Consider the following 20,092-nt stretch of genomic DNA (forward strand, 5'->3'; position numbering starts at 1 on the left):
CAGAAAGAGCATTAAAAATTTTTTCAAGCAACCAATTTGTTTTTAAAATTTCACATTATAAATCAGGAAAACTATTACAATAAAGAAATATTAACTTTTCTGACCACAGATTCAAAGCCATGGCAGGATGAATGGAAAGCAATTTTATAACCATGACTTTTTAGAGACTCTTGGAAATGATTCTGCATATGAGCTAATTAGCAAAGTATGTAATCTAATAGGAAAGTGTCACATCAAAACAAAATTATTGTATTTAACCCCTCACTGTCAATCTTGGCAATTCAATAACTGTCTGGGAATAAAGCCTGAACAACTTTTACATGTTAATGACAGCCTTTTTATGGGACTTAGCCATGTTAGTTAGGTAGCATCAGAAACCTGGTATGGTGATGTCCACTTACAGATACCAGCATATCATAGAACCTGATCTTGACACCTTAATTTTTATTTACTCATAGGCACAACATGCAAACCAGAATTTCTGAAAATACAAAGGTATCTGCTAAAGGTATGAAATAGGTACATTTCACTTTCACCAACAGAAGAAGCACATGAAAACACTTTATGACTTTTTACCTTGGTGATGGATATTTTTGTCATCTTTGCAGCTACATATGAAACAGCAAGCCTCAAGTGATCAGAATCAAACTACAATGACTAATTTCAGGTAAATACATGGCTTATTCATTTACATAAAATTTGAAAAGCAAGTATTTCACTCATAGCTAAGAATAAAGCCGACAGATAGGCAAAATAGAGAATTAAACCCACAAAATTATGAGTAGCTGCAATATGAAAAAGAACAGTATAACATATGGGAAAGAGTGCCATGTGTAATGGATTGTAAAATATTCTTAGTAGAAATACTGCAAATTAAATCCTGATGGAGCAAATGGATACTCATAATTTGACTGGATTCATTTAGAGCAGAAAAATGTCCTTTAACAAAACAATGCGGAGCAAGAGTAATACCATTACGATCCTTAGAAAGAAAATATCTAAGAATGAGAAGAGTATTGTCATTCTCGAACTGTACACAGGAAAAATGGCCAAGGATACACAAGAAACTGCAAACGTATCTGTTTCCTGTCTAAGGACTACAAAGTCTTTCTCAAGGGATATAACTACTGAAGCATTATATTAATGGAATCAAATAAATGCAAAGACAACAAGAACAGAAGTGGCTGATCAGGATATTCTGTTGGAGCTATCTTCAGCCACTGCTGGTTGATATTCATGGAGCATAAAACCACAAACATTCAATTAAGGAAACTGCGAAACACCATAAACATGAAAAATTTTAAAAGTCGCTTTATCTTCTGAAAAGATCATATTTGGATTCTCTGCAAAACGTTTAGCAATCTTTAAAAATTCTTTCTTTGTGAAATAGCCGGAGATTTTCCTGATGTCCTGAGATCATGATACCTCAGCCCACACTGCAACTGAATAGCAATACTTTAAACGTGATTTTACAAGAACAAATATATTGAATGAAATTTCTATAGAAATGTTTTTCCCTTCCTCTCAGCACAAGTATTAACACTTAAGTTTTGAAATTTAAAGTTTTGCAAGGTCTTATGATTTAACTGCTACCAAGTTTGCTTTGAAATAATGAGAAAAGTTATTTCTGCATTCATACCAGCAAAAGTAGAAAGAAAAGTAATCTGTTCCAAGTAGGATCTGTTTCAGTATTTTCTATAAGCAGGGGTAAGCTTCTTTTGCCTTTTTGACATTTGTCTATTTATTAGACATTTGCTTTTTGAAGTTTACATTTTGTTCATCTCTGGAAAACAGTAATTTGTTTTCACTCTTCTGAGAAGTGTTTTCTGAAATCCTACTATAAATAGAAAATCACTTTCTTCTCAAGTATCTCAAAAGAAATTTTCACTTAACAGTTTAAAAAAAATTCACCTCATTGTCATGGAGCAATCAGTAACATACAATTTTATTATTTTTCATCTTATTTGAAAAGCTTCCTTTTAAAAAACCAGCTCCAACTACAGCACTTTATCAAATACACAGCTTCAAGTTTCTTTACTTTAACAGTAGTATTTACTTATGTCAGGTAACTTTTCTTTCTGAGATTTATAATTTGCTTAAAATGAACTACTGCATATTTGTCTCATTAAAAGAGGCATTAGTAATACAAGGTCAGACTGGATAAAAAGTAAGCAAGCATCTTATTTCATATGCTTCGTTGTTCTGAAAAACAGTGAACACTACAAGAAATATTGATCACTGCCACCCAACACATTTCAGAATCCTGTCTACTGACGGCAGGCATCACAGCACCAGCATTACGCTGGTAGATGACAGAGCTCTCAGTGTACCCACACACCCCAAACAAATGTAAAAAAACTCAGCAGCATGTACTGAAGGAATAGGCTGTCATTACCTAACTGTATGCTGCTCTAATGGCTGTCATTGAAAGCGATGGTCTTATCCCACCCACACGCTACTGCTGCTTTCTTTATACCAGCATTAAAGCTCACAAGAGTCTAAGGTGAGCTAGTTCAAGCTGGAAGAGGGATGGATCTGTTCTCATGGCAGCACTTGGCTATCAGACTGGTTTAACCACAGCATCAAACCACAGCCTGAGACTACTGACAGAAAACAGCTGTGACTTTCCCTCCTTCCACCCTCCAAATCTTTTCTGTTAACCTGGTGAGATAAAATAGCTCAGCATGGGTGAGCCAAGCACCACTTTAGCAGAGGACTGTGCAACTGGAAATGGACAGTCACAAATGGGATTGGCTGCCTGGCGGTTTATGCTGCTGGGGAAATGAAGCCTCAGTGACTGTCCACAAAGTGCAGTTACTTAGGAGTGCAGAAGAGTCCCTGTACAAAATTCACTATCACAATACCCCTTTATTTCCCACTGCATCTAAAAGAATTCTTTCTTTTTGTTCTGCTGTTGCAGCAGTAAGGGCCCATTAGCAGTAAATACCGCATCAAATCCCTTAGTAATCTATTTGTTCTTTGACAGACTACATAAATCTACTTGGAAAGCTTGAACGGCAAATTCTCTTTTGCTGGGTTATAGAGCTAATCACAGCTCACTGGCCATTGGGATTTAAACTGAAACTACAACATAAGCCAGCAGCATCCACTCATGCAACATGTGGTGCCAGGTTCCATAGGCTGGAGAATACACAATTTATTAAGATCAAAGACTGATTAGAAGTTTCTTGATTATATACTTCAATAAAACTGTCTTAATTCAATTTAATCATACATGCTGTTAAATTCCAACAAAGGGTATATATGTTCCCACCGCATGATACATGACATCTCATGGAAAGAAAAGAAATTGATCAATTTGGGTAAGAAGTTTGTAAACAACCTGACAGAGGTAAAAAAAGTTCTGGTTCATATTGCTGAAGTCTCATAACAAACGTGAGATGTGGAAGGGGCACCACATCGACGCTTAGCGCATCTCCCAGTTATCGGTATTACTGTACTGAAAATACTGCATTTGGTCACTTCATATGCCGTGCAGATTAAATCTCTCATTGCTTAGCTGCCCTTACATTATTTCTGAACATAATGAAGTATTAAAATATAAACAATTCTTGCTCTATTTTGAAGACACTAGATTTTCTTAGTCAACAAGTTGAAACCAGCTCACATGCTGACAGTGCAGTGACCCTTTCATAATGTTTCACGGCCATACAAATACACATATATATTTATCAGGAATGTCTTTTCCCATTTATACAGTAATTCAATATAGTCATCTGTTAGCATAAAGTGCACTACATGAGAAGCTGAACATTAATTCTGGTTTAGGGGAGATATAAAGTAATGAGAAACTATTACATTACAGAAAACATTCCTCAAAGTGTCAACAAATAGAGTCAAAAGCAAAATTTTGGCTATTTTAATATATCCTGGATTTAGAAATATGGGACTGAAGAGTCTATGAATAGTGAAAGACTCCAGCCTTTTGCCATCATGACTTATCAGACAATCCCAAATTAATCAAGCTTCATCTTAAATATAGTGATACTGCTTGTCATTATTACTCACAACAGAAGGTGTTTCAGAATTTTTCTCCTCCCACTGTTAGAAATCATCTTTTAACTTCCAGCCTTAATTGATTCATGACCTTTTTATATGAGTTTGTTCTTGATGCTGACCATTTTCTGTAGCCTAAGCAGGTGTACCCACGAACTCCTCTCTCTGAACAATACTGATATAAAAAGCAGCAAATGGTAATACATTTGGTCTATGACATGGAGCAAAATATAAGAATAAAATACAGCAGAAAAACCTAACATTGTTCAAAAAGCACCCTTTAAAAGCCAATATTAGCAATAGTATGACCAACAAATTAAATATTCCTTTCAGATTTTATGTTATTTTGGGATTTATGTTTTCTATGGAGGCTATACTTTTTAAACAGTAGAACTACCTTTACTTTCATTCAGAATGAAAATGTAAAGCATAGCATGTCCTACAAGTATTTTGAGTTTAAAAATCAGCTATCACAAAAGTTAGCTAATTTGAGGAACATCATAATTCAGTTTTTCACTTTTTGATAGATAGGTATTTTCTAATAATCATGGTAAAATTAATTATATTTTAATTTTGTTATATAATCTTATAAAATTTATATGAAAGTCATATGAATATGACAACACTATTTAGAAGGAGTCATTTGTTGTGTTTTTTGAAGTATAAAATGTCAAATATTACATTAAAAAAAAATCTTAATCACAGAAGTAGTACGTTCTGGCTCTACTTCCTATTGTTTTCCTGACATTGTTCCATATAAAATCCATCTGCCTTAGGAACTATTTGAGATAAGAGTGCAAATCTGTAAAATAATAACTGTCACTATAAAAAGTAAAGTCAAAGAGACTTTAATAGGTAGCCATGGATACACCTGTTCAGCAAAACACTAGGCTAAAAAAGAAAAATTGCTGTAAACTCGGGCATCTTTTGAGAGCTGAACAAGAATGGGCTGAGCTACATATCAAAGCGGACTGTTCAAGATTACGCCATGTGCCAAATACTACGTTTACAGACATTAAACTAATAGCTTCTCACATATTTTTGCCCACAGTCTGAAGAAATACTCAAACTCCCAAACATTAATATGCATTAGTTGTTCCACAATCTGTGTCTACATGACCAACCTGATCTATCTCTAAAGTGGACCTACTTAGAGTATGGGATTGGACCTTTTGACTTTCAGAGGTCCGTTCTAACATGAATTATTTACAGTTCTATACAAGCTCCTCCATCATAGAAAGAGCCAAGGAATTCAGGCAGCTAACCCCTCTGTGAAAGAGCAATTGCCAGATCATTCAAGACAACCAGCTTTACTTTCCCTAAGTGCAAACTACTGCAGATAACCTCACACCAACCATGACTGCCAAGCGTTACTGCTATAAGTCCACATATCATAAATGCCCAACAGAGCTGTGTACTGGAAATTTCTGGGTTTGATCATTCTTAAAAAGAAAAAAGGTAAAATTTATTTTAAGTTATTAACAATAATATAAACAGAAGTAATTAACAGCTAAACACACATTATGATCTGTCACTTACCTAATGCTTTTTTAGGAATGATTATCCCACTGCTTAAGTATGGACCAAGTACACCTATATATTGGAAAAACAAACTAGAAGCAAATGTCATTCCTATACCATCCCACTAGCCAACATGTATCCTTTGTCTTACAGTCAAGCCAGCATTGAGCTATTGTATGTTGAACTCTACTGTCTTCTGAAACTGAAGAACTATTTAAGTAGTTCCATTCACAGTACTGGAAGTGAAATACTTTTAATACAATTGGGTTCTTTCTCAAACAACACTGTGTAGTCCAGAATGCAGTTCCTCTACTTGACTTACACATTCTAAAAAGCTGAAAGAACCAGCAACAGCAAAAGTTAAGGACTATCTGTTAAGAAGCAACAAGGTAGTTTATGCTAGCTCAGCAAGAAGAAAGTCAAATTCCAGGGTCACTGAGAACAGAGATTGAAACCAACATCCACAAGCATAAAAGACTGCACAATTGGGCTGTGCTTCTGGGAAAGGCAAAATACCTGCATCCTGCTTGCTACTGACCATCAGAAATGCAAAATGGTGTTTGGATCCAATTATTCTAGAAAATCTCCACCTTGCAATTTAAGCCCTCCTTTATCATAAAAGGAAGAAAGTAAGTTAAGGACTTATGATGGAGGGCACTTGGGGCAGTGTCTTATGATCTCACATGAGAGTGCACTCTTTTCCCAAGCATTCAGGTTCTCTTGTTCTTAAGCTACATGTGACACTCAACTAAACTTTTCAGCCTCTCCCCTATATAGGATGCAGTTTAACCATGACAGCCTTGTAAATCACTCAGCTTCGACAGCACTGCTAATACTGCACTCTTTTGGTATATATGTGCCTACTAATTTGCACTCTAAATTACAACAGTCAGTAGACTACAAGACCTTCCTTTTCTTCAGCAAAGCAAAATACCTCGGCACTTGAATTTTTCTGCTGTCTAGTGTAGAGGTCTGACTCAGCACAGTGCTTCCTTGTACTTAGAAATGAAACAAAAAATTACAGATTATCTCCACCAGATCATTTCTCTGCATTTTCCATAGGTCAACAGTTGCTGAACTGTGGGATGTTTATCTTTGTGATACATAACCAGTTGTGCTCCAGTAGCTCACATCATGATTTCTGAGGTAGTGCATTGGGAAGCAATAAAATGTTGGGAACGCTGTTAACAGATGAAGCCAGCTTTATTGTGAAATGCTGAAAGTCTGACCAGTGTGCATATTTTAAGATCAAGAAAGATCTCTTCCTCAGGATCAACCTACACCAGACAGGTAGCGGTGCATGACTACATCTCTTGTAGGACTTGCAAAGCTTTATTTTCAGTATCAAAGGGACCAAAACTTACTGTGAAGAACTAATTTCAACATATCAATTTTCTCAAGACTTTTAGAAGGTAAACGGTGAAAACAGAAGAACCACCAGCTGCCAGGGACCAGCAATGGCACACTGGTCCATAACAGAAAGCAAGGCAGGTGCCAAGTATGGAAACAAGGCGGGAAGGGGCAGTGCCCTCGCCAACAAGTGGTGGAGTCCCACAGTACCCAGAGAAAGACGAGTTGAGTAGGTCTGCTGACAGCAGCTAGATTCAGCCAGAAGTCGAGATAACCAGACAAGCCCATAGTGATGAGGAAGGTCTGAGGTCAAGCCAGGAAGTCAAGTCAGCAGGGCAGGGTCAGTATCAGGTCCAGCGATGGCAGCCAGGTCAGTCACAGTGATCACCAGGGAAGTCCACCGTCATGAAGACCTGAGATCAAGCCAGGACGTCCACTCCATGGGTGAGGATCTGGGTCAGACAGAAATGTTGCCAGGCACAAGCATCGCTCCAACATGGCTCAGGCAAAGACCAAGGGCATGGCCTGAGCTTAAGTACAGCACCCAAGCAAAGAGATCAACAGGCCCCTCCTTCTCGCATCTTTCACACAGCTCTCCGCTCAACAGTCTGAACCAAAATTGTGCAGCTGTGCTACATCAGCACTGACCTTGAGCACAGGCAGCTCAACCCTGCAAGGAGGAGTTTGGGGGGCTGTTGATGCGCTCAGGGCCCTGACAGCAGCTTTCAAAGAAAATACTTAGAACCAAGGACAGAGCCTGCTGAACTAACCAGTCTAAGCAGAGATTTCAAGTCTTCCGAGAGCAAAATGTATAATACAGAACCATTAAAAAAATGTGGGTTTTAATGAGTTAACCAAGATTGTAAAGTGCAAGTCTGTCAGTTTAAAATCCCTCTGCATGTACAATATCTACTTCCAAATAGAGACGGAGCAGCATACCTTCATGAAAAAATAATTAAAATATTGCTGTTGTAATAACATAAGATCTTCCCTCCAAACAAATTTTTCAACACACAAAACAATTTTGGTGTCAAAACAAAAATATTTAAAAAACCCCCATCATTCTTCATTAATTTCTAACAAATCAAGTGACTGAAAAATGAGAAAATAGAGCATTTCTTTTACTTCTGTACACTTTGATAGTCCACCCCAAAAAATTATAAACAGGTATGATAGTTAATATATGATCCCATAATTTTGTTATGAATGGTTTTATCACTGTAATGGGTTTTGTCTCCATGACTGTTTAAACCAATAAAAGTCATCACTGTCAGTGTCCCACCATTGAAACATGTGGAAAATCATTCACTTCTATTTGCTTGGTTAGTGTTAATTAGTTAATTAATTAATTAATTTTAAGCAGCTTTCTGCAGTATCAGAGAAGCATGTGCTCTGGTGCTAAAGAAAGGTAGGAATATACAAGTAAGGAGAAAGGACAAATAATACGCTGAACTTCTCAGTCTCCAGTCACAGTGTTGAATTTTGGAATTGAATAGCCATATTAAAAAAACATGTTACCAGTACTATTAATACTGGAATGGAGCATTTTAAACTGCTTGTACCGAAGTACGTCCCTGCTTATCAGCTCCGCCATCCTCACACACATCTGCCCTAGTATTTATATTTTGCGCAACTGTAACAATCTTTAGAAGTTAATCAACCAATCACTTCTGACATGTGGAATTACTGATATTTAATGACACTGCAGTCTTCAAATATATTATTTTTAAAGTACTTGTTTTAAAGGCTTCATATACTGCCTAATGGTATACACACAATTTCTAGATCAAAAATATCTGAAGATATGTAAAAAGGCTGAAGGATAATGATGTTTAACACTTTGTCCTGGGTTCAGCTGGGATAGAGTTAATTTTTACAGGAACCTGGGAGGTGGGGGGGCATAGCCGGGGCAGCTGACCTGAACTAGCCAAGGAGCTATTCCATACCATGTGACATCATGCCCAGTATATAACTGGGGAGCGGGCTGGGAGGAGTGCTCTCGACTTTCGGTGGGGGAAGTGGCGGAGCGTCGGTTCCGGGTGGTGAGCAGTTGCACTGTGCATCACTCCTTTTGTATACTCTTTTACTAGTACCGTTGTTGTAACTTTTTGTGTGTGTGTGTGTGTTGTCCCAGTAAACTGCCCTTATCTCAACCCTCGAGGTTCCATTTTTGGGTTGGTTTTTTTTTTTCTTCCTTTTCTCTCCTCCAATTGCCCTCCCTATCCCACCGGAGGGGGGCAGGAGGAGTGAGCGAGCGCTGCGTGGTCCTTTGTTACCGGCTGGGCTGAAACCACGACACACTTTCATATAAGTTACATCATAGGTTGGACAAATAAAAGACAAGCTTGCCAAGCAACCTGTCTCAACCTAGTATTACCATTCATCTTCATCCTGTTCCATCTATTTAATCTCTATTCTACACAGCACTGAATTCAAAAGCACCCTTACTTGTGCCTTCATCCAGAAGATTCAAAGTAGAATTTACTTCAAAGTTGCATTTTTGCCACTTAAATAATTATTTTCTTTGTAACACTGAAAGTCAGTCTGAGCTCTACTGAAAATACTTGTGTAGTGAATTAAAGATATGAGGAGGAAAACTAGCACAGACAAATGAAATGGAACAGAGGAAATAAGGGGATAGGAAAACAGCCCAGATAAGAGACTAAACAAGAAGGAAAGAAAGGAACAGTCTTTTGTGTCCTATTATGTGTTTGGAAAGTAGGGGGAAACATTAATTCTTTAGGGGAAAAAAAATTCATAATTGTTCTGCTCAGCTTAGCAGCATGATTCACACTACCAGTCCTTGAAACATGCAAAAATTAAAAGTGCTGGTTAAACCTCAGGTTCTTGTTTTGCTGCTCAGGTCCACAATATAATTTTGTGTCTTAGGTTCTTTGGAAAAAACTGCCCGCTGGGGAGATGGAGGTGTATGTCTCAGATACAAAATGACTGAATATGGCAGTGCTGAATAACCATACTGCCAGCAGAATGGAGAAGGCAAGTTGGGTTGGAGTTTGGAGAAATTAGAAGAGCTTAAGGCAGAAACACAGGAATGTATTGTTAATAAAGTGCAAGAGAAGAGAAATAAAACCAAAATCTCCTCCGAGCCTTAAGAAGGCTACTGTGTTTTGAAGCTTTTGTAGACACATACCATCTTACTAACAGACAATGAGAAATAGAAGAGTATTGAAAGTCTTCTAGCTACCACAGATAATTTTTGAAAGTAACTTCATGATTACTGTTTTTCCAGCTAATCCTTGTGATGAAATCATTTTTAGGTGTAGTGATCCAGCTACAGGCCTGGCTTTTAACAGATTATTCCCATATATTAATTTTTTTAAAATAAAAAAAGAAAGTATGATTTAAAATGTCAAACACTGCTGTTCCTTATTATTAAGCTTAAAACCTTTGGGGATGTTTTTCCCAACTGTAGTTTAACGCCTAAGTAAAAATAAGATCTATTTCCAGATATGCTGCAAACTTAGTAATACAGGGAGGGTCATCCACTGACACAGTATTATCCTGCCAAGCAGAAAAAGCATGATGAGACTATTGCACAATATTTCTCAAAATAAATGTTGAAATTACTTTCGTATCTATTCATAGTGGTAAATTTTGTCTTGCTGCCCATCTTCTTCAAAGAAAGAGTTATTTTTAAAAAGGTGATTTATACAGTCCACAAATATTTTTCTAGCTACTCTTGAATTTTCTATTAATAATTTAAATAGGATTAAGTGACTTGTACCAGAAGAAAAATAACTGAACATGTCATTACCTGACAAACAGCCTAGTCAATATTCGTGTCCTAAACACAAGCATTTGATGGGATAACAGCTGTCATTAAAGTAACTATCAAACACCACACTGGACAACAGAAGTAGAATGCTTTTGCCCAGGTTGGTGGAGACAAATATGCATTAAGCTCCTGTTCAAATGGAACGAGAGAAATAGAGAAAGTGTGAATATTGTTACAAAAAGCACAAAAAACTTCTAAGCTTGACTATGATCTCCAGAGGAAAGGATTAAGCCTTATCTTAGAAAAATAAAGTTTTTCAAAGGGATGAGCTAATAGGTTCTACCACATCCTTCTGGACTCACTGTCTTTAACTACATGAGAAGTGAGAATAAATGAGAATTTATTTAAAACAGTCTGTTCATATTTCCAGGTCCTCTTTTTATATTGAATAATCACTGCAAACAGACATATGTAGCTGTATTAACAACTCTTTCTTAGTAAATCCAAACAGAAATTGAGCATTAACAAACCTTGGCCTTAAGAAGACAACAACAGTCCACCACCTACATGTGAAAGAAACTATGTGCTATTCTGTAAAGTGATGTACACTACGAAAACACAAACATTTTTTAATTTCTGTCCTTAAAGATAGAAGGCAATTGTACCATTGTGCTCTATCCCCAGATACTTAGACACAAAAACTCTGAAAGGGACATCAGCTGGGAACTGAGGCATATTGTGGGGGGTGGGGGGAGTGTGAGAAAAAAGAAAAAACCCACAGTGGTCAGAAATAGAGAAATAGAGGATGGGAAAAGTAAGTCTCTTTTGCAAAGGGTTCAATTAGCTGCTCTAAAAAAAAAATAAAAAAGAAATCTACCTGCCAACTTATTTGCCTATTGCTTAACTAATTTCAGGCCCGTTCCCAAGCAACTACTATTGTCCTCATCATACCAAGAACAAGGGAAAGACAGGAACAGGACCTACACAAGACCATTAGACAAGCACTTCCTAATAGTTTTGGTGGTCTTGTAAAAGAGAAAATTATGCCACAACAGAAAAGAAGAGGTATTGAGACAATTCTTTTTTTTCTACAAACTTGTATGATCTCTTCAGGGAAACAGGATGTAAGCCTATAGTTTCTCTTTGTGAAGATTTGCCAAGTTTTATAATCACATACTTTCTTCAGTCTCTCCTTCAGGCCCACTGAAGTGTCACTAACCAGCACTGTGAGCAATGAGCAAGTTTTCCTTCCGTATCTCCCTTTCTCTCCCCCTCCTTCTGCTGATCTTCATATCCTTCTATGCACCACAACTGGAAAGGGCACCTGTAAGCATGGGCTTACTGACTCTTACTTGTACTTCTTACAAGCCACCAAAAAGCAAGAAAGACTGAACCTCCAAACAGTTACTGGAACTCAGGGGAAGAAAAGAAGACAAAAGAGCAGCAAAACCATAGAAACCAGACTGTTTACAGCAAGAAGGCTAATGGAGAACGGGAAAAGAAAGATGAGACGGTAGACAATATTAACTTAATAATATTAACTTAAATCCTATGTGTGTGAAAGCAATTTTAAATTCTCATACGCAAGTTTTATAGTTCAGTTTTATACACGAGTGCAATTAAAAAAAGCTCGCTCTGCAAACATGCTCTTACTAAGAATTGAAGAGGAAAAGATGGTCCTCAGTTTCCTCTTCCATATTTACATTCCCACTCTGTCTTTACAGAATTTCCCTCTGTAAGTCTAATGCATACAATGACTTTTCAGATTATTTGCCTTCGTTGTCTTTCTCAGACTGATCCTGTGACAAAACACTTCAATCCCTATTTGCCATACAAAAGCCAAGACATGGTAGTTAACATATCTAAGCAGTAGCTAAAAGCTTTGCTTTCTTTGACATTTTCAGAACTGTGAATTTATAGCAACCTTCACTAAAATTGCCCAAAATAAACTGCCTCAACTTAGGTATCACACACTGTACTTACAGAACAAACATACCATACCACATGGTATATCATACCACATTTATAGTACCTCACACCATATTTTGTGTTTTCAGAAAAGGGGAAAAGTTGTTGGGCCTATCCATATTTAAAACATTGCCTGCAATCTGATCAGAGTAATCTTAATGAATCTTGACATAATAAGCCAAGCAAAACCTCAGGGACTGTGGTGAGGATAAGTACCATCTACACCATGTTAGCCACATTTTTTAATTTAAACTGCTATCAGCAAAATAATAATAATCCTTTTAGAATAATATTCTTTTTGTAAGGATACATTAAATCTTATCAGTAGCAGATGGCATTATGTTCATCAGATCTGATACTGCTTCCTGTGACATAAGCTCCTACTCCTCTTCACTATTCTTATTGTCCATTTATGAGAACAACGGATGACAACACATATTCTGAGGTCATTTGATTACTTGAGACTAAACATGAGGTTCACAGGTTCAGAAAAGATTATTAATTGCACCCTTATCCATGGCTGCTACAAGTCTGTGCTTCAAAGTCACTTCACAAATCAACAGAAAGCAGACTAACAGAGTGTTAAAATTTAATGAGAGACATGAGATTAGTATTAAGGTACCCAGGTATTACGGGTTTGTGTAGCGCGATTTTTTTGGTAGCAGGGGAGGGGTCGCAGGGACGGCTCCTGTGAGCAGCTGCTAGAAGCTTCCCCGGCTCCAAGTCGGACCAGCCTCTGGCCCAGGCCGAGCCCGTCAGTGGCAGTGGTAGCGCCTCTGGGAGAACAGATTTAAGAAGGGGGACCGGCAGTGAGTAGGGGAGTTTTGGAATGTGAGAGGAACCCCTCTGCAGACACCGAGGTCAGCGAGGAAGGAGGAGGAGGAGGTGCGCCGGAGGAGGTGGATGCCCCTGCAGCCTGTAGTGAGACGGCAGGCTGCCCCCCCAGCCCATGGAGGTGAATGGTGGAGCACAGGCCCCTGAAGATGGCCGTGACTCCACGGGAAAGCCCGTGCTGGGGCAGTCTGTGACTGAAGATCGGCCCGCGGAAAGGACCCACGCCAGGGAAGTTCGGGAAGAACTGCAGCCCGCGGAAAGGACTCACGCTGGAGGAGTTCGTGAAGGACTGTCTCCCGTGGGAGGGACCCCACGGTGGAGCAGGGGACGAGTGAGGGGTCCTGCCCCTGAGGAGGAAGGAGCGGCAGAGACAAGGTGGGATGAGCGGACCCCAACCCCCATCCCCTGTTCCCCTGTGCCACTGTGGGGAGGAGGGAGAGAGAACCGGGAGTGGGGTTGAGCCGGGAAGGAGGGAGGGCTGGGGGGAAGGTGTTCTAAGGTTTGGTTTTACTTCCTAATACCCTTGTTTTGATTTGACTTGTAGTAAACTAAATCGGTTTTGTTTCTTCCCCAAGTTGAGCCTGTCTGTTGCCCGTGACCATAAGTGGTGAGTGATCCCTCCCAGTCCTTATCTCGACCCACGAGCCTGCCTTTATATTTTCTCCTCATCCCACCATGGCCGGGGTGGAGTGGGGAGTGAGCGAGCGGCTGCGTGGTGCTTTGTTACTGGCTGGGCTTAAACCACGACACCAGGTAACAGTGACACGATGTTGTAATTGTAATGAACAAGTAAGCATTTGATAAGGATTTTGCTAGATCATCTTCTTGAAAGATAGGGAATGATAGATAACAACAGAATAATATGAATTCCACATAGTTACCAATATCAGTACATGGTATCTTTTCTACTAACCTTTTCAGTTACACTAGTTTTATTATTAACCTCCTAGGTTTTGTTTGGAGTTTGTACACCATCCAACGGGTGGGCAATCTTTTTACATGAATGTTTTTGTAAGAGGCCAGGCTCACTTCTGCACACAGTACACTTAGAGATACTAGGTAATATAGGAGATAACTTACCACAGGCAGGATGTACAAAAAGGTTGTATGAATGGCTGATTAGGGGATAAAAGCACTATTAGTCATGCTTTCATTCAAAAGAAATTAATATTTACTGTGTAGTTTTCTTGGCACATGATTTGAACTGAATGAGAACAGAAAATACCTCTTCTGTAATTTTAAAAAAGAATTTTCTTTCAAAGCAGACCTAGACATACCCAGTTGCTGAAAGAGAAGAGCCACACTGGTGCCTGTAACAGGAAGGCTATCATGTAGAGGGGTCTGTATCAGTTGTCGGTCTCCAGCTCCCAAAGAAAACAGTTTCTGTAGAAAGAATTTTTTTTCAATTCAGTATACATTTAATTTATATAGAATAAACAAACTGTTGTCATACAGAGAAGTGATTCATCCTGCAAAAATTATTTATTTTGTATACAGAAGTTTAAAGTCAGTAAGAATAATTGAATTGACCAATAGAGATCTGAAATATAATTTGAGGACAATGGTATGTCTCCTTGAATGGATAGCATGATAGTGCCTTCCTTGCATTCCCACTGAATTAGTTAAATAATTATTGCTTTGAAGGCATTCAATATTACATTTTTAATAATACATTTAAAAACCTTTCAGAAAAAAAAAGTTTAAAACCCATTCAAATCAGAAGAATAGATATTATTTTCTAACTGAAGTTCTTTGATATCTACTGTCTGCATGCATGTTTTAAGTATGAACATACTTGCGATACATGGGTATTGAAGAGGACCCTTCTGCTACTCCTATGTTCCTGCTCTGCATATTAAAGTAGAATTAAAACTAAAAAATTAAAACAATTTCCAGCACAAGAACATACCTTCCCTGAGAGGCAGGAAATGAGAGCGGAAGAAATGCACTTGCTTATCACATCCCAAAAACCATTGTAACTGCAAAATATTCTTGCTTTCCTCTGAGTAAATCCACATGACATTCAAGCAGCAGGTGATTTCAACCAGTTACCTCTAACCACTAACTACCATGGGGTGGGGGGACATTTCTGTATAAGCAGTAAATGTGGTACAACTCCACTCTGTATGGCAGCAAAGATGTTGAATGTATGAAGGTAGCAAGCTCTAGTTGCTGCATAGCAGACATTGGAAACCAAAATGCTCCACAGTAAAACCAAGCAAGTCCCTGAGCTGTAGCAAAGATGCTCTTGCCCAGCACTTTAGCAGCAGACCTGGATGCAGGTCAATAACTAATTTCACAGTTGATTACTTCAACAGTAGACACATGAATAACCTGGGAGACTCCTCAAGGAATTCTGGAGATAAACATCAGATGAGTGTTCCCATTCTAAGATATATAATTCAGATTTAGCCCTGGAAGCATGAAGCTTAAGAAAGAAAAGAGAAAAAACTTAATTTCTGATTAAAAATGATAGTCTGACCCTAGCAAATTTAAGTTTGAACAGAAAGAACATTTTATGTGAAGAGAGAAAGCAGAAGGGAGAATAGCCAGAGGACCACGACTTTTCCTCTCTCTTCTAGCAGAGGAAATTGCCACTGGGGAAAGCCATATTTATGGATGGCATGGGGGTGAGGGGGGAAGAAAAGGAAAAAAAAAAAGAAGAAAGAAGAGAAGCCAGAAGTTCAAGTGGATCACCAAAACCTGTAATATGCGGTTCAAATACACAGGAAAAGAGGCTTTCTGATGAGGAGATACCATATAATTACTCCCCTTCAAAATCAAAAGGCTTGGGATGCAAAAACACAGAGACATGGTTGCCTGGAGAGCAATAAGGTAGATCTAGATGAAGCTGAGAGGACATTTTGCTACTTATGGCACTAAGAGAAATTCCAAGGCAGCCAGGGCTATGGGAAAAACAGAAAAGAATTAGGAATTTGTAGGATTTCAAGAAGGTTGATGATCCATAGGTTGGGTGGGAAGTGTGAGAGAATGTGTGTGAAATTGACTTTAAAATAGTGCCATTTGCATACTTTGTTTCTGGGTATGTTTCATGATAAAGACTACAGTTTCCCAGTAGTGTCACAGCATAAAGTGAAGGCCAAGCAAATAAGACCCACCTGGCTTGTCAAAAACCCACAAATGTATAGGAATAATTTATTGAAAGTAAATCAACAAACAAACCTGACTTTCTGCTCACAGAAAGCATAGGGAAAAAGCAGAAGTGTATTGGCTGGAAAACGTTTTCCTTATTTTTGAATGCATGGGTTACCTGGAATATTTAATTACCTCTGAAAAAAACATGTTTAAGTTACATTTTTAGCATTTGGTTTTTTAATTTTATGAAAATACAAATTTAAAGGAGTTACCAAAGAAAAAACCAGTGGAATCCTGAACTGCATCAAGGAAAAGGCATGGGTAAATGAACTAAAGTGAAGGACATGTTAAATAATGGTAAAGAAAAAAAGCCTTTTAAAAAAAAAAAAATTGTAGCAAGCAGAAATATTCCTGAACACACATTATTATTAAAAACTAAACTTATACAAACTGCTTGATTTGTTACTGTGCCTTGTAAAGAGCCAACTCAGTGACAAAATTAACCCTTTGACCTTATCCTGGAATGGAATTTTTGCTGTCTTTAGAAGACAGGCCACAGGGAAAGCACTTACAGGCCACAGGGAAAGCACTCAGCTGAACTATGATCTTTTTTTCTTCAAAAATATTTCAAGAATTTATTTTTTGTTTTCTTCATAAATTAAATTAACTGGAAAAATACCCTTTTCTTCCATTTACCTGAGACCCTCCAGAAGCAGGGACAAGGCATGAACACAGATTTGCAATGAGAGTCTCCAGTGACACATTCAGGCTGTCCACATACACAGTATAGATCAGGCCAAGGCAAGCCTAGAAAGGTGGACAAAATATATTAGACTGCTATACAGGGAAGGCAGATGTCAAATTACTTAGAGATCTACATATATAATTTTTTAAAAATAAGTGTGTCTTAATAGTTATTAATGTAGTGAAGTACTTTTCATCTGAAGACAAAGTAATTTGCTACAGAAGCAATCATTCATTTAAAAAAATTAGCTTGGCTATTTAGAAGGGATGTATGTGCTGCAGGTGCAGATATATTCTTTTTAAAAGAAATGCAATGTTTGTGCTTTGTTCATTATACAAAAAGTGCTTTACTACAAGTTACTTTTAAAAATTATAAAATCAACTTGGCTTCATCTGTGCTTTGAATTCTATGGACCTAAACCTGACTGGTTTCCAGAGTAGAACACTGATGAATCAATGAGCTTTTGAGGCTCATTTTAAGACTAGCATCAAGGATCAACAATTCCATACGTTATTTAACTTATATTCTTTAATTGATTATTTCAATATAAATGTATTTTAAAATTAACAGTATATTAACACCTCAGCATTTCAATTTTTTTTAATGGATCCAGTTTTGATTGAGAAATCACAGATATAGCTTTATCATTTTTACTAATAATGTAAGATGATTCAACATTACGTTCTAAGAAGCCTTTGGAAAAAAGAAAATAAATAACTTTACTCCATAGCATCCTTTTGGTGCCTTTTAACTGCTGTAATTTTGATAAATCAGCAAATATTTTAGGAATTCTCTTCTTAGAAATAATTCCAACAGTAACTTTTCATATAACACATAGTTAAGCTGTGAAACTCCTTGCCACGGGTTGTTGTAAATCTGTGTTAAGAAACTGGACAGATTATATGAAAAAAACCACACAACTGACACCTCTGGTTCAGGATGTCATTTAACTATAATTCACACTGAATTAGGAAAGTATTTTGTGGAATCATTTCTACAGCCTGCCCCGTTCTTACACACTTTGCTTTGCATTTGCTACAGGCCACGATCAGCAACAAAATACTGGGCTACATGGACTTTTAATCTCACTCGATACAGTCATTCTTAATGTCTAATGACAACTTAACTGTTGAATGATTTCCTCCTTTGATCTGTAAACTGAATGATATTTGTTTCTGTTAATATTCGTTAGCTTAATAAAAATTTAAGCTTTTCATTTATCTCAGATCAGTCATCTTTCATCAGCTGAAAATAATCCAAGATCCTAAATCTCTGTCATGCATCTTAATTTGATCTGGAAGAAGCTCTGAGATTTTGCCTTACATATGGAGGAAAACTAGGATTTCACTATTAATTTACCATTATATATTCAATCAAATATTGTTAATGTCTTGTTTTTACCTAAGCAAGCCTGGTTTTGTCCTAATAATTCCCCTCATTATACAGTAAACTGAGCCCAGGAAAATCTCCATTTCATCTTCTATGTAGCTTTAAAACTGCTTGGAGAGTGAAAAAGGCTGCTTTAACCTATAGGGGCTATTTACTGTCATAGACATTGAGTTTTATCTAGTTCAATCTAAGCCTACTTTTGCTTTTAAATTCCCAAATCAATCCTGAGATGTTTAAAAACAAAAGTACTGTCACTGCTACTCATTAAAAACAGATTTGTCTGCTGACATATATTATAAATGGCAATTGCAAGTTCTTTACCCTGAAAATTTCTGGATAATCTAGTCTGGACACCAACACCAGACTTTTAGGAGCAAATACTTCTGCAGGCGGAATTAAACCAGACTCCTCTTCACCTTCAATTTCTTTTGTTCCCTTGAAAACAGAAACATTTCAATTAATAAGCAGAAAGAAACCTTAAACTAAAATGTTAGCATTTTTACAAAAAGTTAACATTACTCAGAGCTTTAGAAAAGAAAATTCATGCATTATTTGGAACTGGTAATGAAGTCAACTAACAGGAGCACATTCCAATGGTTGCCTGAACTCCCTAAAAGCTTCTAGATGTAGTTCAACTTGTTAAAACTCACCTGGGAAGTAATGCACCAAGGTACCTAAAATAAAGTTCTCCGAGACAGCAGTTTAACAGGACAATGTTTCACATTAAATGCTCCCTGCTTCACATTTTAGATAGTGAAGTGGATTACAGAACAGGATTCTTTCACATCAAAGTGTTAGATTATTTACAATCAACCATACTCCAAATACAGAAATAATATGTTTCACAAAAGAATGTTTGGTTGTCCTACTCATATTTGTATAATTCAATTTCTTACAGAATTTCTACTAACATTACAGCTAAAGTTATCTATAAAGGCCTCTCCAGCCTGACCCAGTCAATTTGGAATCTAAAGGAATTTCTTCACAAGAAAACTAGTCCCGATTTCTCAAAAAAATCCCTCTAACTTATGAACCACTAAGTTTCCGATTAAAAAAAAAAGCACAATGTAGATAAACTTGCAGTTGTTCACGATATTGTGCAAGTTGCTACAACCTCCTTGCCAGTGCTTACTATTCAATCACAAATATTTTATTATTATTCATGGCCAAAACTAAAGATGTCACTAAATACTTTCATTTCTAAAATTCCACACGTTCTTTGACAAATTCCTTAACTGACTAAGGTTTCAAATCACAGAATGTCCGTGCTTTCCAATTTTTCCATGTAATTCTCTCCACCCTCACACCACCCACGAAATTTCTAAGTATTTTATTTGTTCCTCTGACCGAGCATTCTTCTAAGCAAAAATCACTATATTATCTTAATTAGGAATATGAGAAAAATTACTTCCATTTCCACATGACAGCATGAAATA

The 20,092-nt window shown here is 37.4% G+C and overlaps 1 protein-coding gene across 6 annotated transcripts in view; it reads right to left on the reverse strand.

Annotated features, from left to right (window-relative positions):
* Positions 1-20,092, reverse strand: part of SBF2 (SET binding factor 2) — a 286,112-nt gene that overhangs the window by 135,949 nt on the left and 130,071 nt on the right. For all 6 annotated transcript variants that reach the window (XM_030039020.2, XM_030039019.2, XM_030039025.2 and 3 more), the window contains exons 4-6: positions 18,978-19,091; positions 17,219-17,329; positions 14,704-14,809 (exon numbers count right to left, since the gene is read on the reverse strand). In XM_030039020.2, the coding sequence (XP_029894880.1) occupies positions 14,704-14,809; positions 17,219-17,329; positions 18,978-19,091 (331 nt within the window). The remainder of the gene's footprint in view (positions 1-14,703; positions 14,810-17,218; positions 17,330-18,977; positions 19,092-20,092) is intronic.

Source organism: Aquila chrysaetos, chromosome 16 (assembly GCF_900496995.4).
Source record: "Aquila chrysaetos chrysaetos chromosome 16, bAquChr1.4, whole genome shotgun sequence".
NCBI lineage: Eukaryota > Metazoa > Chordata > Aves > Accipitriformes > Accipitridae > Aquila > Aquila chrysaetos.